This window comes from Podarcis tiliguerta (genome assembly GCF_965153285.1).
Source record: "Podarcis tiliguerta genome assembly, chromosome: 12".
Lineage (NCBI taxonomy): Eukaryota > Metazoa > Chordata > Lepidosauria > Squamata > Lacertidae > Podarcis > Podarcis tiliguerta.
This window is the reverse complement of record NC_139545.1, coordinates 41,283,585-41,310,020: the sequence shown is the minus strand read 5'-3', so window position 1 is coordinate 41,310,020 and position 26,436 is coordinate 41,283,585. Positions and strand designations below refer to the sequence as shown.

The following is a 26,436-nucleotide window of genomic DNA, read 5'->3' as shown; positions in this document are numbered from 1 at the left end:
TCCTATTACAAGATTAGCTGGCTACTCTGTTTTAATAAGCTTATTCTGTCCTTGCCATAAGGGTCATGCTTAAATGAAAAAGAGGGTATTTGTCTTATTCACAACAGAATATTCTTGCTGGTTAATGCTGATTAATGGCTGTGTGTTGTCTCATCTGCACCGGATATGGCATCAACCAGGGATTTCATCATACATATGTAACCGATTCCTGCTTGTGAATGGTATGTACTAGGATCAACAGTGAGTTCACCTTAAGAGAGAGACTCTCTTTCTGTTTACCACAATAGCACTGTGTTCACATTGTCAGGGAAGAGTCAAATTACACACATAGTATTGGGAAATGTGCTGAGTTCCAGATGCACTTGGTAAGAGAACAGGCTAAATATTGTGTTAGAATAAAACAAAAACCTACCCAGTACAGAGAGAAAGCAAATCCAACAGCAAAATAAATTTATATTTATTGTTCATATTTCATAGTACATACTTGTTTTTCTTCACGAAGTGCACAATCTAACTGGTTACTGAGTTGTGAACAACATATCAGGAAAGTAGTCATATCTTCATGTTCTTCCTTCTAGCAAAGGGGGAAAACATTTCTACAGTGTTTTCTGACTTTAATTTCTTTAAAATGTAATCTTTATTTGGTTAAAATACACCGTTTACCTTCCCGCCAGAGCAGTACCTATTTATCTACTTGCACTTTGATGTACTTTCGAACTGCTAGGTTGGCAGGAGCAGGGTCCGAGCAACAGGAGATCATCCCATCGCGGGGATTCAAACCGCCAACCTTCTGATTGGCAAGCCCTAGGCTCTCTGGTTTAACCCACAGCGCCACCCGTGTCCCTTATACTAAGCAAAGCTAATTGAGCTCCCTGGTATAAACAAACAAAGCAAGTTAAGAAAATGAAGTGGCATTCACTGAAAAGCTAATAAAATGCATTATTGAGCCTATTATAGGGCAGCATAAATAGTTATTCTCTGCCACCACTGCAACCTTACAGTATTTCTTCCCAAATCTGATAATCAATCTACAGAATTCATTAAGTGATGGCCATGATGGCCAGACCTGCAACATTAAGGGTAAGAGGTGGGTGCTGGCTGCAGGTCTGGCCATCATGGCCATCACGTACTGAATTAAAAAGAAATATGGTACTTCTTTTTCTCTGTCCTGAATCTTCTAATATTGAGCTTCATCAGATGACACTGGATTTTAGCATCAGATACTAGTACTAGAGAGGGATCAATATCATATAAACTTTTACATGTCTTTTTTCCTAAATTAGAAAGCCCCTAAATTTTGTAATCTTTACTCATAGGGGAAATGTTCTAGCATCGTGAACATTTTGGTTGCCCTTTCCTGAATCTAGTATTTGGGGAGAAATATTGTGGGAAATTGTGTAACATCTACTTTTTGAACAAAGTGCTGTTCAAATATTTAACACCATTGCATCGTTTAGAATGGGAGTGGGGTTCACAGGCCAGTGGTTTGCAGAACAAGTGACTAAAGTGGGTGGGGCTAGATGCAAACAAATCTGACTTGCTTTTGTTCAGTAAGCTACACTCACACAGAACTCAGAAGTTTCTACCTGCAGTCATAGGTTTCTATCCACCATCCTAATAAGCAAGATGAATTGTCAAAGTTCAAGGACAAATTCCAGCCAACCCCCAAAGAGGATGACACAGAGGAAGGAGGCATGACCTGGGAAGAATAGTGAAGGCTGAAGAGAGGCTTGGAGGAACACATCTTGCTCTCAGACATGTCATTTCCCATCCTTGGTTTAGGACAAAAAAGTACCACGGCATAATTGGAAGTCAACAGTTATCCATCCTTCAGCAACTATTTGTAACAACTATTATATTTATATACTATTGTAAGACTGTGTATCAATACAGTACTGTATACACAACTAGCATACATGAAACCTATTCAAAGAATATGTGAAATTATTCAATAAACATACAGGTACTGTAGGTTCCCCTGCTGCCGCCGCCGCTACCTCTTCTTCTTTCATTTCTTCATTTGCATACACACCTTCCATTGTCTGTACAATCTGCAGAAAGTGCCAAATGATTTTTATCATCTCTCACTAGTCATACCCCCTACTTGTATTATACTAGATGCCTGGTGCCAAAAGTCATTGTTTTACCTGATGATAAAGACAGTGGTATATTGTACAAATGTTTATGTTTCAGGCAAGTGGAATAGTTGCTGAATAATACTTTGTCATAAGTTAGTTTGGAACATGAAAAATAGTTGTATACTTCTTGGGATTTAACATCATTTGCTAACACTTTACAACAGTGGTGGGAACTAGATCCAGCAGCCAGAACCAATTATCACCTTCCTATCCCCCTAGCCCAAGTATGATAGATAGGCAGGACTGCCCACCTTCCAATCATCTGACATCACAGTATCATCAGGCACCCCACAAAGTGCTTTGAAGCCTCAATCAGTTGATTGTCTGGGCTTCAAAGCACTGTGCAGGGCTCCCTGCAGGAATCACCAAGGAGCTGATTGCCACTGCTGCCAGGGAGCCCAATGCAGTGCTTTGAAGCCCTGTCAGCTGATGGGGGGAAGATTCAAAGCACTCCTCAGGGTTCTCTGTCCACACCGACAAACAGTTGGATCATGGGGAAATATTTTGAAAAATTGATAGCCATCTTCAAATAGCTAAAGGACTGTCAAATGGAGGGTGGAGCAAGTTTGTTTTCTCCTACTCCAGAGGCTAGGACCCAAACCAATGGATTCAAGTCACAAGAAAGAAGCTTCTGACTAAACATCAGGAAGAACTTTCTGACAGTAAGAGCTGTTTGACAGTGGAACAGATTCCCGCAATAAGTGGTGGACTCTAGATGGCTATCTATCATGTATGATCAAGTTGAGATTCCTGTAGTGCAGAGGTTTTGACTAGATGACCCTTGGTGCACCTTCCAACTCTACAATTCTGTGATTCTGTGATTCAGTTATGAGCTGATAGTACACAGCTCTCTGCAAGCACCAGTAATCTGCTTGCAAAGAGATGCACAAGCACCGAGAGCAGGGATTTTCAAGCACTACCAGTCAGATGAATGGCAGTGCCTGGAAACCCATTTGCGCCAGCCACTTTACCTGTTCCACACAAAAAGTCATAGATGACTTCAGAAATATTGCAGGTGGGTGTGGTTTGGCCAAAAGAGACTCATAGGTTAAAGGGCCTCACCAGCCTAAACAGGCATGTAGGCTGGAAGTTGCCCGCTACTGTTTTATAATATATCTGTCAGATATGCAGCACTTCCCTGCCATACAGAGGTAAGATAGTTGTTCCAGACAGCCTCTGTGGCACTGTGATTATATGCCTTTGACTATACGGTTAAGTAGGGTTTGGAATCTGCAAGGACAGATAGGGACTTTCATATTTTCTTCAACTACAGGGCAGACAATAATGATTTAGTAATGTCCAAATCTATATCTATATCTTTTTCCCTTAGACTACCTGCAATGCTATATATTTCTAATATTAGCATAGCATAAAAGCAGAACTCAAGAAGTTTGTCTATTTTAAAAATCTTTCCAATGTTTGACAATAGTAGCTCATTCTGGCGCTCCCACCATGGAAAACAGTGGATCCCACAATAGCGGATGTCAGCCGTGCAGTTAATTAAGGATAATCTGGGAGTAATTATCCTTGGAAGTCCCCCCCCCCCAGGTTGGGGTAGGAGAGCTTTCACTCGTGGATCATCCAATAACTGCCTCCCGCTCTGATGGAATGCGAGGGCAGGGACGCAGAGTGTGTAGCACTGTACGTATTGGAAACTCCCCAATGCAGTCACCACGAGTGGAAGTACTTCTGTTTCTTTTAAGATGGATCTGAATTTGGACTTAAGAAACAGACATGTTCTGTATGAAGGAGAAAAATAATCCGCTAAATGAATCAGTGCCAAAGTTTTGATCTCGAGAGGACTCTCACTGTCGTAACTGGAACGCTACATAAGTGAAGCTGGAGTGCTTTCAAATTTTGGAGAGGGAAAATGGAGTTGTGGTGTACTTAGAAATGAGTTTTCGAAGGAGGGGCAATGTTGAGGAAAACTGATTGATTACAACATGAAAATTCACACAGAAACTACAGGATATAAAATCCCTCTGCAAGTTAATGGATATGGATTTATTAAATATGAATGAAAGTCATCACACTAGTGACTGCTAAAACAAAGGTTTAAGATTGGCATTGTGGAATTTGGACTATCGTATTTTTCGCTCTATAAGACGCACCAGACCACAAGACGCACCTAGTTTTTGGAGGAGGAAAACAAGAAAAAAAATATTCTGAATCTCAGAAGCCAGAGCAGCAAGAGGCATCACTGCGCAGTGAAAGCAGCAATCCCTCTTGCTGTTCTGGCTTCTGGGATAGCTGCACAGCCTGCATTCGCTCCCTAAGATGCACACACATTTCCCCTTACATTTTAGGAGGGAAAAGTGAGTCTTTGGGGGCAAAAAAATACAGTAATTAATAGAATTAGAGCAGGACCAAGGATTAACATCAACTCCAGAACCGGAACATGGGAAGTCATCCAAAAATATTGAATTTGGAACTGATTAATTGACTTTTTTATTGTATTGTGATTTGGCATGATTTGGTATTGTGTTAATGTGGCCTCCATTAGATTGTTATTAATGAAAAGTAATAAAAATTAATTCAAATGACAACAGTAGCTCTAGCAACAACTGACAGATTAACTAATAATTGTGATACACACATTTATCTCATTCCAAAAACAATTCAGAATTCTGGTATCAAAAGCTTTGGCAAACAGCATGATTGGTTTATGAACTTAATCCGTTCTGGAAGTCTGTTCTTAAACTGAAATTGTTCTTACACTGAGGCGCGCTTTCCCTAATGAGGCCTCCCACTACCGGTGCCCTTCCACCGGTCGGATTCCATTCTTAGACTGAGTTAAAGTTCTCAAACCAGGACACTATTTCCGGTTTTGCAGAGTTTGTAAACCAAATCATTCATAAACAGGACTGTTCTTAAACCAAGGTACAACTGTATCTGCAAACTGTATATGTATAATGAAATATTATATAATAATTAATAAAAATAAAAAATGTATACTAAAAATTATTTCAAAAAAATAAATCACAGCAGAAACTAAGTTTTTTAATTCAAATATTTCTTTTCTGTAGATAAAAGCAGTGGTTAAGATCAGTTGTTTCTTTCCACACTGAGAAGAACCATGATAGGGTATTTTCAAAAGAAGAAACTGATTCTAGGTTTTACAATTTTTATAATAGCTATTCTTCCTAGCCATGATACTAGCACCAAGTTGCATATGATTTGATATATTGGATTGAATTTTAATGAGCTGCTTAGCTTTTGGGGGTTCTGAACTCCTTGGTAGTTAATATTGTCCACTCAGATAGGAATTCCTATTAATTCTTGCAATTTTAATTATTTAGTTAAAGGAAACATTTGGACGGAGGAATTTAGGATGCAAACTATGTTGGCATACTGAATTCAACAGTCAAGATGAAATGAACATGCAAAAATTCAGTGATTGTCCTACCTCATTTAGATGAACTGTGATATTCTTAAGCACGTCCATTTCATCTAGCACTCTATCTTTATTTGTTGATGGAAGGGCTAAAGAGTACTGTGCAACAGATTCTGTTGGAGCTGAAGGCAATAAAAGCATATGCCCAGGTTCATAGCCCTGTTTACTTTTCCTCTTTTCATTAAATGAGGAATATAGCGGTTGATCCTTAATTCTCACTTTTGCTGGCTTCATTGTTCTTCTTCTGTTATTTTTTTAGGAAGAAATAAAACAATATTGGTTCATATCATTAAAAAATAAAATAGCAAAATAACACATTTTTGGAAAAAAATAATATTTCATTTTTCATGTGAGAACTATAAGGACTTTTCAGAACTATTGCACACATAAACTTATTTTCAGCTTCTGCCCTGTAATAGGTTTGCTTCTGTCCATTCAAAAATCCATGACATTATTTAATGGGCTTTTAAGCAGTCAGTTTCTGTGTCCTGGAAAGTAGGAGCTAGCTAAATTACTGGTTTCCTCTTTGCAGTCAGACCAAAAGCTGTTTTTTAAGAAGGCATTACAATTGCACTCATAAAATAATTTTTTTAAAAAAATGTTCCACCTATTTAGAGGAAATTTTAATCCCATATCAACAGGACAAATTAAAGGCCATTTTAAGACCCTTCAGGAATAGGATTTATTAAAGGCCATGTAATGAATGCCATGGTCCCATAAGTGAACAAATAGGAACTAATTACGGGAGTAGAAGCTATGAAAAGGAAACTTCAAATTAATGGTACAATAGCCCTGAAAATGGTGGGCTAGCCATCCATATCTGACACTGAAATTGCAGTTGTGTTTTATAACACACACACGCACACACACCCAAGTCTAATGTGGTGGGGTAATGGAATGACAACTCAGAAAACATCAGAACTAGGTTGGTAAAATCATCACCTGAATTCAATTAAAAAACCAGATGAACAAAGATGGCAAGCCCGTATTAAACTGGTACTAAATTGAAGGAACTGTCATACTAACCCCTGACCCAAACCCAGATAACTCATCCTCTGCTGATGGTCCAAACCTCCCAGAGCCGAGACTAAGGGAAACAGAGACCCCTATCCCTACAGCAACTACCCAGAAGACTCTAGTATCCAGGGAGAGAACTCAGCAGGTCTGTCTCCAGGGAATGCCTTAGAAAAATTCTCAGGCTGGGTCCCTACCTTGCTGGCAGCAGAGGAGCCCCAGTCATTTGATTGATTGATTGATTGATTGATTGATTGAATTTTTATATAGGGCAGTTCACAACATAAAAATACAAAATGAGAACACAAACTACATAATAAAACAAAAACAAAAAACAAACAAATAACCCCTCTCCCACAAACACGTTTAAAAGGCCATAAAATGCTTGGAGATAACATAACTTTGATACCTATATTGGAGGGATTGAACTAGATGACCCTTGAGGTTACCTCCAACTCTATATGATTCTTCCATTCTGTTCAAGCTGGAGGTGAAGGCTGCACAAGAGTAAATCTTGTCCTAGTTATCTTTTTTCATAATGGACAAAAGGAGGCTACTGCTCAAATTCTGTTCAGTGACCCTTCTGCTCAAATTATATATGTTTGTATGTTACCCGATATTCTGTTTGACTCAATGTACCTGCATCAGACGAGTTCTGTTCAGTGTTTCAGTGGCTTCTCAGGTGATCTAATGTTCCTAAACTGATAAGGGAATAGAAGCAGAAAGAATTTAAGAAGAAAATCTGGTATCGAAAATGGGGTGATGGGGGGCACTTTAGAGAAGGAAAATGTGTGCATTTGTCTGTTAATCAATTCAAAGTACCGTAGCATGGCAAGCAGCAATTTTTCAGCCTGCCTGCCTGCTTGCTTGCTTGCTTATTTATTTATACATACATACATACATACATACATACATACATACCCCACTCATCTGGCTGGGTTTCCCAGGTAAGTAATATGTTGCTCCTTCGTTTGAAAGAACAAAGAATGGTGGGACATTATTATATTATTATTATTTTGCATTCATTCATTCATTTAGGATATCACCCTTCCTCCATAGATCTACGTACCCTCAAGCTGTGTACCCACTGCTTCAGAGGGAGCATAAAAGCAGACAACCTCCCATTCAACCAGTCTAGGGAACTGCCCCCTAACAGTCTCTCAGTTTTATCTGGATTGAGCTTCAGTTTGTTGGCTCTCATCCAGTCCACTACCAAGGCAAGACAGTGGTCCAGAACATCCACTGCCACATCTGCAAATGTAAAGGAGAAGCAGAGCTGTGCGTCGTCAGCATATTGCTGACAACATATCCCCACCTGCCCAGATAACCTCACTCAGCCATTTAATGTAGATGTTAAACAGCATATGGGATAAAATTGAACCCTGAGGAACCCCCACATTGAAGGCTCCATAGGGCTGAAGAACACTCCCCAACCCTCAGGAAGTGTCCATCGAAGTAGGACTGGAACCACCGCAAAACAGTGCCATCCACCTAACTTGGACAGTCACTCCAGAAGAATACCATGGTCAATGGTATCGAAAGCTGCAGAGGTGAGGAGAATTAACAGGGACACATTTCCCATCCCTCTCCCAACAGAGGTTATCATACAGGGCAACCAAAGCAGTTTCTGTGCCCAAACTGGACCTAAACCCCAACTGAGTGCCTGCATCTGGTCCACAACCCATGCTCATGAACCTTGCCCAAGAAGGGGAGATTAGCAACGGGCCAGTAATTAGTTGGATTTTCTGAATCTAAGGAGGGTTTCTTGAGGAGTAGATTCACCACTGCCTCCTTCAAGCAGACAGGGACCACCCCCTGCATCCTGTGACACCCCACAACACAATTGCCAGGGTATAGTCACCCTCCAAGACCAGCTCCACAGATAGGAGTGGAACCACTGCAAAACACTGCCTTCCAAATCCACAGAGCTGGTCCAGCAAATTATGATGGCTGATGGCCTCAAAAGCCAATGAGAGGCTGAGTTAAAGCAACAGAGTCACACTTTGCATCCATCTTCTGATAAAGGTGATCCATCAGGGCGATCAAGGCTGATTCAGTTCCAAAACCAGTCCTAAACCCAGATTGACATGGATCTAAAGAGCACCTTCAGCTGAACCACCACCCTCTTATGCATCTTTCCCAAAAAGGGAACACTAGCAACTGTACAGTAGTTCACAATCTCTGCATGTAGGGAGAGTTCTTTCAGGAGTGCACACACCACCATTTTCTTAAGGGTACTAAGTACCAAGGGCAGCCCATACCATTTTGCCACCTGAGAATACGCTACTCCCTGCCTCCCATGCCACCTCGCCCACCCCTCCACTTCCACCACCACCACAACTCAGTTAGAGCTGGGGCACTCTGGGAGGTGTTGCTGCTTGTCTTCCCCAGGGAGGAAGATGAACAACAATGTCAAAAGTGGAATGTTCCTGTTGCCAGTGACAGTATAACATTCCTGCAGTATAACATTCCTGGATATATAACATTCCTGGATGCACCCAGCCTCAAAGTAATAAGAGTGAAGAATGAAAGGTGTGCTCCTGACCTAACTCAGTGAGGAATGTGGGTTTGGTGAACAAGTTGACGGTTAGTGACATGTAGAAAGGACAAGATGGTGAAGTCATTTAAGCAGGCTGGAAGGTTCTAATTAGTGAAAGGGCTTGTGACAGGACCAGTGATATGATTTGGCCCCCTAGGCCAGGGTCAGCAACCTTTTTCAGCTATGGGGAGGTCCACCATCCCTCAGACCATGTGGTGGGCTGGACTATATTTGGGGGGGTGAATGAATTCGTATGCCCCACAAATAACCTAGAGATGCATTTTAAATAAAAGCACACATTCTACTCATGTAAAAACAAGCTGATTCCTGGACTGTCTGCGGGCCGGATTGAGAAGGCAATTGGGCTGCATCCAGCCCACGAGCCTTAGGTTGTCTACCCCTACCCTAGACTAAAATATTATACAGGTTGAGTCCTTTAAAAGGGGCCCCATGGATACAGAGCACACATGTTCCACGGGGCCTCTTTTAAAAGACTCACCCTCTATAACATATACAAAAATAACACAGGAGAAAAGTATTATTAGCCCTTTCTCCTTGTACCATTCTCTACTGAATGCACTCATTTATTTTCAACCCACTAAAGAAAATACACACATCCCTACCTTCTTCCTAGCTCTGCAAAGCAATCCAAAACTACAGGAAACTGGCCTAACTTAAGCCAGGGTAATTTACCTCTATTCCAAACTGTTGCAGGAATTTATGTATAGGTTGGGGGGGTTGCCCCTCCAGCAGATATCATGCACATGCAGCCCACTACCAAAACCAGCATCCTTAATGTGAGATAATAAGGTTGTCCATAAGAGATTGCACCCTAATGTTTTAATGTTGTATCTTAATCTTTTAAATTGTATTTTAATCAACTTGTTTTTATTATTGGTTGTTAGCCGCCCTGAGCCCAGTCTTGGCTGGGGAGGGCGGGGTATAAATAAAAATTGTTGTTGTTGTTGTTGTTGTTGGGGTCACGCCCCACTTCCCACCCCCAGAAAAAGGCGTGAGGCAAAGCTGCTCTCTGGAGATGCCCCAATATATGGAAACCGAGCTCTTGTGGTTGTTACTGTTCTTCGCCTCCCTTTCAGAGACCCACCTAGGCGAAGGCCGAGCTGCCCGTCCTCAATCACTGGTTTCCTAAAGACGTTCAGCTAACCAGGCACCTCATCATCTCCCCCATCCGCTCTTTTCCTCCCTCCTGCCCACGTTCCTGGCTTCTTGCTGCTGCTCTTCCAAGGAATGTGTCGTCGTCGCCGCAGGGAGGGGGCGCGCGCGAGCGAGCTCCCCCCCCCCCCGCGCGGCGTCAACTGCCATTTCTTTTTCAAACGGGCCGCGAGTTCTCCTCAGGAGGGCGCGAGACAGGGCGGTTGGTGGCGCGCGCGCTGTGAGAGGTTCTCTCGCTTGCTCGGCTCGCTCCCCCCACCGCCGCCGTGCCCGTCACACACCCGCCCTAGACACCAGTTAATGATTAGTCCCACTCTCTTGGGCCCCCCCAAAAAATTAAAGGAAAAAAACTGGATGTACATTTCCAAAATAAAAAATAAAAAAACAAATAAAATAAAACCTACATACAGCAACAGTGTTTTGTGTTGTGTAGGCTCCTATTTGTTATGTGTAAATTGCTGTAGATACTTATTCAACAAACAAAAACAGGGGCAATTTGTTGTAGACAAACGACATATAAAGGGCCCCATTACCTTCAGTACCATCAAACCTAAATCTGGCCCTGATGATGAGGGCCTCTTAAGCATCCCTCCCCAGACACAAGATTCAAAAGAAAACGCAGTAGGGGAGTAGCATGTTCATGAGGAGACTGACTAAACAAAAGTTGCCAAGGAAATTAGCAAGCTTCCGAGTTCAACTCTTCATCGAAGAGTTGGGAAGAGGGGAAGAGAAGGATGTTCCTATACTGTACAACCTCCCAGCAACGTCCTTTTTCTCCTCTGCACATTTTTCCTCCCTTTGCTTACCATCTAACCTGATGAATGTTGTTGAACTGGAAGGCTTGCTCATTTATTTGCGAGCTTTTTATTTGGCCAGTGGCGTAGCGTGGGTTGCCAGCACCCGGGGCAAGCCAAGTAATTTGCACCCCCTAACCCCTAGATGTTGCGCCTGGTGCGGCCAGCCCCCCCTGCACCCCCCACACTACGCCACTGTATTTGGCCCCGATAAAACCTTTGGATTCCTCCCCCCCCCCCCAAAGACCAGCAGGGCTACCTGAAATGTTTATATGTTTGCTATTTGCTCCATCTCCCACTGCAGCCAGTGAGACTTCTTTTATTTACCGTATTTAGAATATTTGTATCCCACTTCATAGCCCCAACAGGCTCTCAAAAGGCTTCTAAAAGATTCTTAGCAATAAATAAAACCCACTAGTCAAGTCTGACTTCTTCCCTTCCCCCAAGTCTAAGAAAGGGAGACAAGGATCACACAAATAATAACCAGAAGTTCTCATCAATTTACCTTCAGTTTGGATTGTGTCTTATTCGGAAGTTAATCATTGCTGAGTTTAACAAGGCTTTCAACTAAATGAGTCTAAAACTGCAGCTTTAGCTTGTCCATCCCATGGGTTATATAGAGTTGAATAACAGCACAAAATCAACACCACAGTAGAATCACACACGTACCCCGCCAAAAAATACATACCAAATAAAATTATCAACATTGTGCCTATCTAATTATTTAAAAAATAGATCTATAGTAGGAGCTGCTGCCACCCAAAACCAAACCTTTCAAACATGTATCCTAGTGTTTATATTAGAAACATAAAATGATACCATTTTACAAATACATACATGTGCTGTCTCTGGGCAACTGCTTGGGTTGCAATCTTTTTTCTTGACACAATGTTCTCTGCCTTTAACAGCTGGAGTTCAACAAGTACATGAAGATACAATGATGGGAAGAACTTCCTCTGACAATTCTCCGTTTCATGCAGCTGTTAAAGGCCACTGATGTAGTGGAGCAGGGTCAAAGTGCTACTGCTTCTTTCACAGCAAAGATAATTATGTAATTAGAGGCACTAGTTGCCAGTTCTCTGTGTTCGAAATAATTTTGTTCTCAGAAGCCATCAAGGCAAGCCTAGGAAATGGTAACATGCATAGCTAACATGTTAACCTAACTTCTATTATGAAAAACAAAAACAAAAATCTCTTTATAATGTCCAGTCGAAAGGTCACAAAACGGTGAGCAAGCCAGAACTTTTCATCAGGTTGAATGTTAAACGGAGAGCGTGTGTGTGAGGGAAAATCTGACTAGGTATTGAATATATAATCCCTGCCAAAAGTTTATTTTTCTTGCATTGTTTCAAAGAGCCATGTCATCAAGAGCGCCCACACTTCAGATTTTCCACTATGTTGCTATTAAAAGAACAGCATCTCTGTCAGGAAAAAACAGTGACAATCCTGCTGACCACAGACACAGCTCACATGGAGATGTGCTCACATTGGAGGTTGAATGCCACAGCTCCCTTCAACTGGGGTAGCATTTCAAGGTACAAAATGCAGAGCTTCACATACGGAATTGGTGCATATCAGGAAGCTATCAAAGGCACTAAGGGCAAAGGGTGAAACCTTTAATGGCAGGGTGTGTGATAGATCCTCTGGGGTTAGCTAGATTTGAGGCATTGCATGGAGGACACTTTGATAAGTTATTTGAATGAGGTACTGAATAATGGGGAGCAGCAGATTTATCTGTGTAGGTAAAAGATGCTCCATAGGAGCTCAGAAGTGAGAAGAAACCCTTGAGTAACTCATAGGCATGGAACTGAAAGGGCACAATGCCAATTTTAAAATACACTAAGAAAAAATAAGAAAAAAGAACATGAAATTGCAATGAGTTCCGAAATGATAGTTCTGAGCGAATAGGCATTAAAATGACAAAATCCGTTTAGTGTAAGTGTAAAGTGAAACATACCGGGGTGGGGGGGCCATGAAATCCTAACTTGATTGCACTTGGAATGCTGTGTACTTCTGCTCATCACACCTCAAAAAAACGATTTTGTAGAGCTGGAAAAAGATACAACCAACATTATCAGTGGTCTGGAACAACTATTTATATACTTACTTACTTACTTACTTACTTACATACACCTTTATAAAACATTTACATTAAAAAAAACCCACTCTAAACAATATATACCACATTTCTGTCAAGACACCCAGGGCAATTTAAAGTTTAAATTATTAACACAAAAATAGGAACATAAGAAGCTGCTTATATGAAGTAGGATCATTGGTCTAGCTAGGGTTTCAGACAGGAAACTCAGTCCTACCCCAGATCTCCTCCATGCAAAGCAGATGCTCTACTACTAAGCCACATCCCTTCCCCAAACAGTACAGTACAAAATATTATCAGGGCAACTTCAGAAGCTGGTCAAAACCAGCTCCCTGCACAAGGGTTTCCTAGCTTCTGCCTTTGTGTAGGGCACACAGATTCCTAAGTAGTCCCAGGGAAGGTGGATGTAGGGCTATCCTGCAGGGGTGCCAACTTGAATAAAATATGGGGGGGGCAGGAATTGCTCTGCATAATCAATCACAAGGAGTGGTGCATTAACACCATTTGTGTGCCCCTAGGAGTTGGCTCCTAGGCTACCCCGACAGTTCCCTTGCTGGTCCCTTCAGGAGATGGGTATTATGTGCCTGGGCTGCTTCTCTTTTGCCTTCCCCCTTATCAGTCACAGCTCTGAGTTCACTCATTGGTTTAAAACACTGACAGGTGGGAGCAGCCAGCTGCCTTATTTCACATAAATTACTTAGAATAAACCAACCCAAACAAACACTAATGACTTATGAGCACATTTTACAAGCCATACTGCCATAGCACAAAACAGTCAGATACTTTTAAATCACTTACTACCCAGTTTATCAAGGCTTTTTGTGTGTGCTAAACAGGGCTTGTAAGCTTATCATTGTTCTTTGTGATGGCATCTTAAGGATTCCAAGATGGTATCAGCTACATAATTACTGGGTTATTCGTGTCTGACACAGTCATGAACTTTCTGGGTATTCATGAGGTGAAATAATTACAAAAGACTGGGTCGCCTCCCTTAAGAAAGCATGAAGTCCTTACGTGTTAACAAACCAATAATGCAAGTAGAGCCCTATGTGCCATTATTGACATCAGGTCCAAGTAGATAGTCACCACATATTTTTCAGGAAAGTCTGGTAAAACGCCCTGCAGAGTCAAGGGAGGTCCTACAGGATTTCGGATACACAGGAATTCCAAACAAAGATGCCTAAACCACCAGATTGATCAGGTCTAATGATTTACTAAAGAAGGGTACAAACTTACAGCAAAGGTCCGACGGCTCCCTCCTTGCCCTTGCTCACTCTGTGGGATGGACGCAGGAAGAAGATGGCTTGTCCACACCCAAGTAAAGAGCTCTATAAGCCCAGGCAGGCTATGTCACATGGGAACACAGGTGTCTGGTATTAACCATTATCTCCTCCTCTAGCCATGCCTTAAAGCATGTGAAACACCCATGAGCTCAGCACTACAGCTGCTACCAGTTAGGCAGGGGTCATCTTGACCATCAATATGCTGCAAGTAGAGCTTCCTGACCAGCTTATTCTGTGAACTGCCCTGAGACCTGCAGGTACAGGTATGTCTGGCCACACGTCTGGATTTTCCCAGACATCACTGGGATTTCAAAGGCGGAATTGACATCCAGGGGGAATTTCTGAAAGGTGGCACTTTGTCCTGGATCTTAGGCAAGTCTATTGAAAAATTGTTGTTTTTCTGGCATTTTTGTAAAAAAAATAGAAGTGCAGCAACTTTGGGGGGGTGTCCTGCTTTTTACTTTTTGAAATATGGCAACCCTAGTTATAGGGTTTAATAAATAAACAGCTCACCTTCTGGGTCAAACAGCTGGCCAATCCATCCAGGCAAGCTGAGTTGAAAAACCCCAGTTGGCAGGATCCAAAGCATAGCTGTCAACTTTTCCCTTTCCTTGTGAGGAATCCTATTCAGAATAAGGGAAGTGGCAGCGATGGCTGCAGTGCACTCCTTGGAGGCTGGGTCTTTCGCCACCTTGCCATGTCCCGCCATGCCACCTCTATAGCAGCCTCTTGGCGAACAGGAAGCACTGTTGTTCTCCTCCTTCCCTCCCTTTCCCAATGTAGATCTTTCTCTCTCCCCCCTTGTTCTTAGTGGAGATCTTCACTCCCCTCTTCTTCCCTGGTGGAAGGAGGGTGCCATTTTGTGGTTTACCTCAGGTGCCAAAATGTCTTGGGCCAGGTCTGCCTTCAGGTACCAATGGCTATTAAAATTTTATAGGAAAATCCAATGTGAAGAAGAAAAAGTGGCACAGAATACACAGAACTTCCCATTGCTTTCTGAGATTTATTCAGTAAGGTTGACTGAATAATTTTGAATGCTTTTGGGTAACCATTCTTATATTACATATAAGAATTATATTCAAAGGTATTACAATTTTGGTCGGTGAAGTCATGCATGTTGAATGCTTTGGGGCAGAACTACACCATCTACATTATAATTTATTTATACAGTATAAGGCCCTGTTCAGTTAGATCACAGCCTTCCTTCAGAAAGTTTTAAAAAAATATTTTATTTCTTGTACATTGCTTAGAGACATTTGTAAATATATAAATATGAATGCAGGGCCAGCCCACCCATGAGGCATGGTGAGGTTACTGCCTCAGGCAACAGAATCCACAGGGGTAGCAGCAGGGGCGTACGAAGTGGGGGGCAGAGGGGGCGGAGCGCCCTGGGTTCCACTCGGGGGGGGGGGATGACAAGCTGACCCCTGACTCTCCCCAGCTGTAGAGCGGCCAAGGGCACGCACAGTCCATACGGGCATCCATATGGGCTGCCTCTCGCACGACCATATGGTCACCGTGCGAGTGGCAACCCGTATGGCCGCTGCATGCGAGCAGCACCCCGTACAGACTGCGCATGTACGGCATCCTGTATGGTCACCGCACATGCACAGTCCATACGGATTCCACTGGGTAGCAGATCCCAAAGTAGATCTTTATTCAGAACCAGCCCACCCATGAGGTAAGGTGATGCAACTGCTTCAGGCAGCTGAATCCACAGGGGCAGCAGATCTTGCTGTAGATCTTTATTCAGGGCTGGCTCACCCATAAGGCAAGGTGAGGTGAGTGCCTCAGGTGGCAGGATTCCCCAGGGCAACAGATCCCTATGTTGATCTTCCTTCTCTGGTTGTTCATGATGTAGATCTTCTCTCACCCCTTCTTCCCTGGCAGGGTGTGTGTGTGTGCGCGTGCAATTTTGGGGTCTACCTCATGTGCCAAAATGTCTTGGGCTGGCACTGCATGCATAAATCAATCCAGAAATGTATATTCAAGCTTTTGATTTTGTTACATATGACCTAGTCCTTTGTGCTGAAATACTAAAGCAGTATCTAATGGGATTTAACATATGAAAGCACCAGTGCCAGAGAGCTGGCACAGCCACCATCCGTACTGCTGTGAAATAAGTTTGCATATTTATTAAATTATATCCTGCCCTTTCATGTTACTAATCCCATGGTGGTTCATAACAGTATTAAAACATTATTATTTTTTATTAGTTTGCAATAAATATTTGGTTCCACTTATGACCCATCACAGAATCAAAAGGTTCTGTATCTTTTGTTCAATACCAGTATTTTCCAAACAAAGGGAAATTAAAAGGCTTTCTGTGTATTGAAATGTCATGAGCAGAGTGGGGGCTCAGAGGATACAATGTAGTTTATGCTACAGTAGTATAAATGTGTGGGGGGGGGGGTAATGTGGGTATTACTGTTTCAGCTAAAACAGCCTTTTGAAATTAGGTTGCAAAACTGAAATTTGAATAAAATGCTTGTTTGTAAATATATTCCATTGAAATCTATTAAACCAGCTTGGTCCTACTGAAGTTTATTACTGCCACCAGTGGAGTTAAGCTAATTTAAGTGAAAACATTCTGGCTTAAGTAGTTTATAGCTTGCATTATAAAGTCACAATTCTTGTGATCAAGAGTAGTCTTCAATGGGGACTATTTTATAAGTGTTTTGAGGCTTTCTAATAAAATACCTTTCATTGAAGTAAACAACACCCATGAGAACTCAGTGGGGAGCATTGCAGGTTCTGGAGAATTGGCACCTGAAATGTGTCATATCTAATGTTTCAAGGTTTGAAATAAATTGCCAGTAAATTAAATTTGAATAAACAATATTTCCCTTTAGTGTAAAGAACTGGACAGAACTAACATTTATGGTTGATCACAAAGAAATAATATCAGTTGAAGTCATAAATGCATATAGCATACACACAAATAATTATACAAAACACTTAAGACACAAAGTTCCATGTTTGTACTTTTGTAGAGAGTCCACATTCATAGTAACTTGCCTTGCTTAATTAAATATACCCTCCAAAAGAGTGAAAGGGGAAATGGAGGGTTGGGGTTGCCAGATTTTGATTTCTCTCTCTCTTTTTTCCTTTGTTAGGCCAGGCGTTTCGCCTTCATTTTTACCAGCACACAGCGACTGAGTACCTGACTCAGCTCGCAACTGAAGATACACAGCATCAAATTTCCCAGCCCACTTAATTTGAAAGCCTGCCAAGATAGGTGAAAGACCTCATACATATGTAAAGCAGGAAGTTCGGATTACACTGCCATGTAAATTCCCAATGATTGATGCACATTTTTAAACAATTTTTAAAAATCCCTTCAAGATAGGACCGCGTCTTCTCAGAGCCCCTCGCCTTTCCCGATGTCATGGGGAGTTTGGATTGGGCATTGTACTTGGAGTACTGATTTATTTTGGATTTCTACCACTTCCCGGAGGCCGCGGGGGGAGAAGCACGGTGGGAGGATCCAAAAAAACTCAGTGCCACAGCCATTTTGTTTGTGGGCAGCATGGTAGAATTCTGTCAGTCAGTATAAGGAGGGGATTTTAAACATTCTTTGTAGAATAACTATGCCTACCACAATGGATGTATCTATTGAAATTAATATTCTTGGCTCTCTGCCTATGACGGTAGGTAAGCAGATTTGTGAGGGGGGAAGGAAACCTTTCCTACTGTTGCAGCAGCCTCTCAAATTCTGTATCAAGGAGTCATGGATTTTTGTTCCAGGCGTGACTGGCTTTTTTAGGTGATATCATTCAGGCAAACTCATTTCTTTACATTAAAATAATAATAATAAAAATGGTTCTAGGTTCCTTGACCGGGGTGGGGGCGGCTGGGCAATTGCCTTGTTTCACAGTTGGACGTGATTTTAGAAGAAAGAATTGAGGTGGGAGGGGGAAATGGCCCAGCCCCCCTGTGTGGATTATTTTTGTGCGTCTCTTTTCTTTCCCTCTTTTCTCTGCACCCCAAGGACACGTTTATATGTACTGAAGGAGACCTTAAAATTTTTTTTTTTGGTAAAGCTTTTGGGGGAGCTCTTGTTTTGCAGTGTCACACAAAAAAATGTGATGCCTATGCTTTCGGTGGCTGGGTTTGGGGTGTGTTTTTAAAGCCTGTATAAAATGGCACACTGCATTTCTGCATTTTTTCCAGGCTGCAGAAGGGGGAGAGCGGGGGATAGTGCAGACTGTGGAGGGACACTGCCCTCCCAACCAATCAGAACACGCCTGTTTGCCATTACAAAGTTGTTAACCCCAGAGTCTTCTGGCTCCTGCCGCCTCTTGCTTTTAATCTTCTTTGGATATTTCTCCGGTTTACCCAAACGCCCCCCACAGATCCCGAGCAAAAAAACCTCCGGGATCCGCCGCCGATCCTGGGAGAGGGTCTCCGTGGTCGTTTGCAAAGGTTTTTTCAAGATGTTCGGGGATCCTTTGGCTGCGTGGAGGCGGCTATCTGCAAGCGAGAAACTATACACAACCTATTTTCTTCCCGTCGTTGTGAGGAGGCAGCTGTCTGCTTGCCTTTCGAGGTAAGTTTTCCCCAGTCTTTCAAATATGTATGTTTATATTTTCTTTTTCGCGGCAATCGGCTAGCGCAAAAAGAATAATAATAATCATGTTCCTTAATGTTGATGAATCTAATGTAGGCTTGTTCCCCCCCCCCCGCGCCACCCCCACCCCGAGGTCTGAGCTCTCCTAATTAAGCACACTAAACGTCGTCTCATTATTTCTGAGTATTATAAACCTATCTTGCTTTTCTCCCTAGGAGTGACTGTATTCTAACTATATATTTGTACTTTGATTTTTTTTTTTTTTTATGGCGCCATCAAGAACTCGGATATTTTCAAGGTGGAGTTGGACTCTCTAACGTTAATAATAAATACGTGCGGAACAAAATATAATACAAAGAGAGAGAGAGAAGAGAGAGAGAGAGAAAAGAAAGAAAGAAAATGTATTGTTTGTAATAGGAATACCCTTTAAGATATTAGTGGTTGTGACTAATTAGGGGGTGGGGGTGGTTTCGCTTGGTGTAAAGTACCAGAGAAACTGCCCTTCGTGTATTGAAGGAGGGTATTGACATAACTGGGTTTTTATTAAGTTATGCCTGTTACTAAACATTGGCCTTTTTTATTCGCCAGTAAGCTGCTTTTTGGTCACTCATCTCAAAGCATTCTTTATATAAAGGTTCCTAAGGAGTATACCTCATCTAGGTGTCGTGTTCTTCTTTTGAGAAGGTGCATTTGGGAGACATTTTGTAATTTTTGGCATTTTTCTAGGCGATTTTTTTTTTTTTTTTGCACACGGTGGGAAATCTTTTTTGTTTTGTATTGATCTGTGTTGGTGGCGCTGTGGTGCTCCTAAACAATTTATGTTCGTTTCACCAAGAAAAGGTGGGGGGAAAGGTGGGGCAAGATTTGATCTATTGTATCATTTCCTCTTTTCTTCTAACGAAATGCAGCCTACAACCTTATACCACACTGTGCGTGTGTGTGTAAAAATATAGATAAAATATTAAAATCCATATACGTGAAGTACAGTGTACACCATAACAGACATGTCGTCACAGTCCTTTGTTGTTTTGTGAGACTAGAGCCAGGGTTTGGATTTTTCCCCCTTGCTTAAAAAAAATCCTCTTGAGGTATGTGAAGAATTATGCCATTCTTTAATAATTTTTATCCCTTCTCCAGGATTATTTCTCAGTGGCTGAAAAATGTGTGTGTGTGTGTGTGTGTAGTGGGTTCATATATGTCTATATAATTTTATTGTGTTATATATTCATTATGCGATAGTATTTTTCATAATTGCTGGTACAGCCTTAAAAGCCCTAATTCATTTTCCCTGATTTAAAAGGTTAAAAAAGCATTGATAGATGAACTACAGATTAGGATTGGCCAATTTCTTTCAGCTCCTGCAAAATATTTTAGGAATATTCAGATTTATTTGCATCAACATGGAAATTAACTTGTGCAAGACACATATGGCATAAAGCTTCTTATAAATTTCCAAGTAGTCTTCAAACTATTTTAAGTGTTTGTGTATATACCACATATTAAGAACACAAATATATAGCATCCCCTGCAAAAATCTTTATTGTTCATATGTAAACAAAAAGTGGTTAATGTGATGCAAAGATGGCTGGGAAGATGTAGTTCCACATGTCAAAATCATGAAATAAATGGCATTATCTTATAAATGCATGGTTTTGAAATGATTAAAAAATATATTAGAATACGCAACAGGTTAGGGAATCTACTAAAGTATTGTAAAGGAATGTTTTAATTTTCTTTCTTTAGGAATTCTTCACGCTAGTACTCTGAACTTCTTTGTATTAGAAATTTAGGTATGGAATTCTTTGGCACACACATTTGAACACAATAATCATAGAGGACATTTCTTTTGTATGTGTGTCTGTTGTACCACAGATATTTATATCATACACCTCAAGGGAATGTGTTCTTTCTTACCCTTGAAAGAAATCTCTTTACAAGGAGTTTGATGCTGCAGAATGTATCTGAAGGTTTCTGAGTAAATTTGCTTAATAAAGAAGAGGAAGGCAATTTAGTTGGGTAAATAGCTTTTTAAAAAATCTACATTTGAGCATGTAAGTAAAAATTTTATCAGTTATGGGCAGATTAGCAACAGAAAATGCTTTCACTAGTTATGGGCCCTACTGTGTAACAACAATGGTTCCCTGAAAAGGCCAATCATGGATGTACTCTTACAGATCTAGGAATGCAACTCATGCAGCCTCCATCTCAATAAGATGTGGCAGTGCAGCACATGATTGCACCATGCAGTGCTACAGACACCTTGGTACATGGGTGCATTCTATGCACAGCTGTTGTGAAACAAGAGGCATATGAATGTGCCATGGCTGGTAGTCGTACAACAGCTGTTATCTGTGTATAAGTAGAGACGACTTCTTAGTCCTTTCTGCATTCTGATAGGAAAGTATCCACATCCATTTGCTCACAGTTGCACTACATGTAATAAGGTGGAATTTTGCTGTTTGTTATACTTCTGTTATTCCAAGGAACTCAGAGCAGTATATGGGGAAGGTCCATGTTTGTGACAGAACATATGCTTTGCATGTGTAAAGGTCTGAGGTTCATTCCTTGCTACTTCTATTTAAACATTCTCGGTTAAAAGGACTAGGAAATACCTTAACCCCAGATTTGGGTCACTCTACAGTGGTACTGGCCATTTAAATCAAATGCTGCCAGGTTGTTCTCCAGTTCATCCATGGGTATACCTCTATCCTCCCCTCTGCAGATATTGGCGCAATGGGTCAGTGCATCTGACTGTTAACCAGAAGTTTGGTGGTTAGAACCCACCCAGGGACAGCTGTGGGCAGGATTCTTGCATTGCAGGGTGTTGGACTAGATGGCCCTCGGGGTCCCTTCAAACTCTATGATTCTATGACGTATTGCTACACCCCCTTTTAGGTGTAGTTTGCTGGTGCCAAGTGGCATGAGCTGTGTGCCAAACTAGATTTTCTTGCCACTGTAGCTGGAAGGGAAATCTTATTACTTATGCAGCTTATACATTTGTGCATTTTTATAGTATCTATTTAGATTACTGTAAGTCAACCTTGCAAATAAGCCCACAGAAGTTACTACCCTGCACCATTTTGTTGAATCCATGGGAAGCATGGATTCAAACCTCTGTTGAACTATGAAGCTGACTGAGTGCCCTTAGGTGAGCCACTTTCCTCTGCCTAACTTCAGAGGGTTGTTGTAAAGTTAAAATTGTGCTCTTGACCTTCTTGGAGGAAGCAGAGAATATATGATAAATAAATACTTGTGGTTGTTTTGTGGCACCCTGATGGCGTATAGACGGAAGGAAGCCCAACTGCCACAGTTTACAAATCATTTTTTACTTGGTTGCCTGTTACCAATTCTTCGTTGCCGCAGACAAAAAATTTACAGTGACTCTGTCTACTACTGGCCATGTGCTAAGTTCTTTACAGAATATAATGGACATGGTGCCAATGCTAGCGAAGTCAATAATGAAGGAAGGGAGTCTTCAGTATGACAATGAGTAGTGAGATTGGGGTAAGGGAGATTCCTAAGGCAATGCAAGAGCTGATATGATGCTAGGGCAGTTCAGAAAAAAAGAGTTTAAGGAGTTTAACACTTTCCTGAATAGATGAGGTGGGCACTCTTTCTTCAGCATACGAAACATGACAGAAAGTATGAGTGGTACCTTCAAAATCATAATGCAAGGACCCCTGAGTGAATGACTTTGTGCAGCACAAAGCAACAATAGAGACCATATAACAGAAGACAGAGAAGTGGCAATCTAGAGGAAACTTGACAGCTAAATAAAAACATGCTGATGTAAGGGTCTGAGCTAAGAGGTGACCTTGTGTATAGTTATGGAGAATACTAGCTTAATGAAGATATTCTGAATTATGTGGAGATATTGCAGGAGGTAAGACCAGGAAGGAGAAGTTTCAGCATTTTCGCTGAATGGAAGGGCTTTGCCATAAAACCATAAAACCATAAAACCATAAAACCATAAAACAGCCTATACACATCTAGGATTACGGAGTAAAGCTTGTGATCAGTGGATGCAACTATTTTGAGACAAATTTGAACCCTGCTACTTTAGCTCTTAGAAAATAAGCCCTGAGCAAGACATGAATGAGTGATATCTATGAATAGTTGAAGATCGTTTGCTTAGTCTAAGACAGGCATAGGCAAACTTGGCCCTCCAGATGTTTTGGGACTACAACTCCCATCATCCCTGACCACTGGTCCTGTTAGCTAGGGTTGATGGGAGTTGTAGTCCCAGAACATCTGGAGGGCTGAGTTTGCCTCTGCCTGGTCTAAGATACCAAGTTTGTTTTTCTCATCACTCAGCTGGTACAAAGATAAACTTACGCTTGCTACAGTTTCTGAAGATGAACTAGTTCTGGATAATGATGAGTATGTAAGGTCTGAATCTATGCAAGTTACTTTCAAGTAATGGTTGTGTTGCTAAAACACACATTTTGCATCTGTTTTGAGGCGTGGGACAGAAAGTGGCAAGGAAAAGAATATCTTATCCTGTCCTAAGCTTGACAGTGGTTAGTCCTAGGTATTTGAGAGTAAGTGCAGACTTACTTGCAGGAGATGAAGAAAAGGTAAATTACAAGAGGCTTCACCCTTTCTCAGGATTTAGCAGCCAGAGGATCAGGTGGTACCCAGGGCATTGGTTTGCATCCCATGGTCATCTTGACTAATGATACTGGATAATTTAATTGAGTAGCTCATAGTTAAGTTACAAGAATAAGATATATTGCAGGTCTGTTTGCATTCATCTCATTAATGTTTCTCTACTATAACCCATTGTGCTATTATGTTTCTAAGCTGAAGAGCCTTGCTGTGCAATCCTACGTGTTGTCTACTTAATACTAAGCCACACTGTGTTCATTGGGATTTACTTCCAGGTAAACATATATAGGATTGCAGACTTAGACTTTCTATGCACAGAGGCAATTCTGTATCCATACTGTAGGCACACCTCTACTTCTCTAGGCCGTAGGTCTTCAGCCAGAGGGTCAGGACCCATAGGTGGGACGTAGCAAAGTTGTTGCTGCCATATTGGATTCCATCTACGGCTGACTAGCCCAAAGGAAGCAGTACAAGGGGGGTCTGAGCTAGGACATGTTGAGACACTTATTTTATAATTTTTCATGAGGGCTGCAATGTGGCAGGAGAAAGGCCTGAACCTTTTCTAAATAAGATACATATTTCTGGCCAACTACATGTCCCACCTTTCTATATCTATGCCTCTAGTGAGGGACCTCTCTTTGGAGCAGGAGGGGCACTCTGTTCACTTTCTAGTCTATTTTATGGCTTTCTAGACTTCTCCTACAATTCACTTCTCAGCTAAGATTAAGTGCAGAAATAACTGCTTTTCATTTGGAAGTATTGCTATGGTGAATTGCCATTTTAGGATTAATAATGTGCATTATTAATTATAACTCAAATGTGAAATTGGGTCCCATGTTATAGATTGTGAATTAGAGGTAGATCTTGCATTTGAAGGCCGTTGCTCTAGGCTGTCCTGGTGAGTGTCTCCATATGCACACACACACACACACACACAGAGAGAGAGAGAGAGAGAGAGAGAGAGAGAGAGAGAGAAGTGGGTGGAGGAGAGAAACAGGGCTCTCTTGAATTCTAGGAGCTTTTGTGACCATAGTGTCGTATGTGTAAGGAAATGTTTCGTCAGTAAATTTAACTTCATACCTATCAACACTGTGTGGCAATATGACATTTTATTCTCTAAGCACTTGGTTATGTGAGATCATTCTATGACACTTTCTAGTCAGCTTCCACTTAACTACCTTGAATAATTTTGTATAGTCTTTAAGATGGCTGCAAACGTAGAAGGAAAATAACCCATCTGTTCACATTCAAAGGGCCTCAAGTGCTTGTGTGTGTTTTTAGGTTAAATGAGTTAAAATAAAAGCGTGAAATGCTTTGATATTTTTAATTGCAGGTAATCTTGCAGGTAATCAAGTACTATGTAAGGAGCTTGATTAGATTTTCTTCTTCCATATTTCCATTAACTACAGAATCTTGTGGAGCAATGTACAGTAGATCAATGTACTGCAGATTCTGATTGTTTTTTAAAGGACAATTTTGTATCTCCACGGCAAGACTTACAAAGTCTGCAGAAAATCTTGCTGGTTCAGGGAGCCTGTGACTTGTACTGCTATTAGTCCATTGATTCTGACTTAGAAATTGGTTGCCTGCCCATAAGCCCCTCTTGTCCTTCTTCCTACCATTCCACCTGGACAGTATTCTTTGATATTAAAAATCCATGTTATGTAGAAATTCTGAATAAAGCAAGGAAGATATTTATACACAAAAATCCCGCTTCCTGGGTAAATAACTGGGAGTAGGATGGGATATAGAAAAATAAAAAGCCCTAGATATCCTCCTTCTCCACAGAGCTCTGTTTGCAGTGTCCCTTTGTGATGTATTTTCAGGAGTGTTAATACTTGAAAGACATAATACATTTTTCAAGCTCCTGCCATACATGAAAGTGGCCTAATTCTTTAAACTGACTGAGCATCCATTATGATGAATTCATGTGAAAATTGGGCCAACTAATTGGGAAGTAAATGAGGGAAAGCTAGGAGACAGAAGACTTGTTTACAAATGAACTGCTTGATTTGTTAGAAACAGAGGAATATTTCCCTAAGCGGTTTAATTCCATCTATGGCCATCTTCTTTGATGACAGCAAATATAATGATTGAGTATTCTTTCATGTCATTTCAGCTAACCTTAAGGAAAAGGAAATGACAAAGTAAGAGGAAGAAGGGTTGACCTCTCACATTGATTATGGTGTTGATATTCCAATTCCTGGTTGGATGAATACATTTTCATTCAACCAAGGTTTGAGTCAGTTATGTAACAGATGTCCAGAGAGGATATTCAGACTTGGCATAAACTCATTTTAAAGTTCAATATGGATGCAAAACATCCACACATTTTTGTTTCCTATCCTCCCTACCCGCTTTTGGTTTCCTCGCCTCCTTAACTCCCTCTAATAGTAAACTCAGTGGATAAATGCTATCAGAGGTGACTCCAAATTGGAGCCTCGGAGAAACAAGAGGGGTCTATTGGCAGGCTCTGGAGAACCACAGGGGATCATTTTAAGGGGGTAGCCTAAGGAAGTGACTCCCCCTCCTCAAAAAAATCATCCTAAAGAGGACTGAGCCTACACAGTAGTACCACTGAATGTTGCTTTTCTGTGAGCAAAGGAAAGGAATTGAACGGAGTGTCCTAGGAGAGGGCATAGCAGGCTGTCTGGAACCCTGATGGAGACGCCACAGCATGTTGTTGTAAGTCCCTTGCAAAGCCTTTGCAAACTCTACAAAGGCCTTTCCTGTCTTTAGTTCAACCTAAACTTACCATATAATAGCCAATGGTCTTATCCCCATCTTGTATAAAAATAGGCCATTGGCTCAGACCAGAACTCCAG

General features: G+C 41.4%; 2 protein-coding genes across 6 annotated transcripts in view; one reads left to right on the top strand and one right to left on the bottom strand.

Annotated features, from left to right (window-relative positions):
• CCDC7 (coiled-coil domain containing 7) overlaps positions 1-10,360 on the bottom strand; it is a 143,166-nt gene extending 132,806 nt beyond the window's left edge. For 4 of the 5 annotated variants that reach the window (XM_083405869.1, XM_083405873.1, XM_083405872.1 and 1 more), the window contains exons 1-5: positions 10,191-10,360; positions 7,186-7,247; positions 5,545-5,776; positions 1,962-2,051; positions 485-574 (exon numbers count right to left, since the gene is read on the bottom strand). In XM_083405869.1, the coding sequence (XP_083261995.1) occupies positions 485-574; positions 1,962-2,051; positions 5,545-5,766 (402 nt within the window). In that variant the 5' untranslated portion in view covers positions 5,767-5,776; positions 7,186-7,247; positions 10,191-10,360. The remainder of the gene's footprint in view (positions 1-484; positions 575-1,961; positions 2,052-5,544; positions 5,777-7,185; positions 7,248-10,190) is intronic. The other variant, XM_083405871.1, reaches the window with a different exon arrangement.
• A 7,460-nt stretch (positions 10,361-17,820) lies between these two features.
• The window catches only part of EPC1 (enhancer of polycomb homolog 1), a 51,470-nt gene continuing 42,854 nt past the window's right edge, over positions 17,821-26,436 (top strand). Inside the window, exons 1-2 of the mRNA XM_083405671.1 lie at positions 17,821-18,083; positions 18,789-18,982. The gene's annotated coding sequence lies outside the window, so the exon portion shown is untranslated. The remainder of the gene's footprint in view (positions 18,084-18,788; positions 18,983-26,436) is intronic.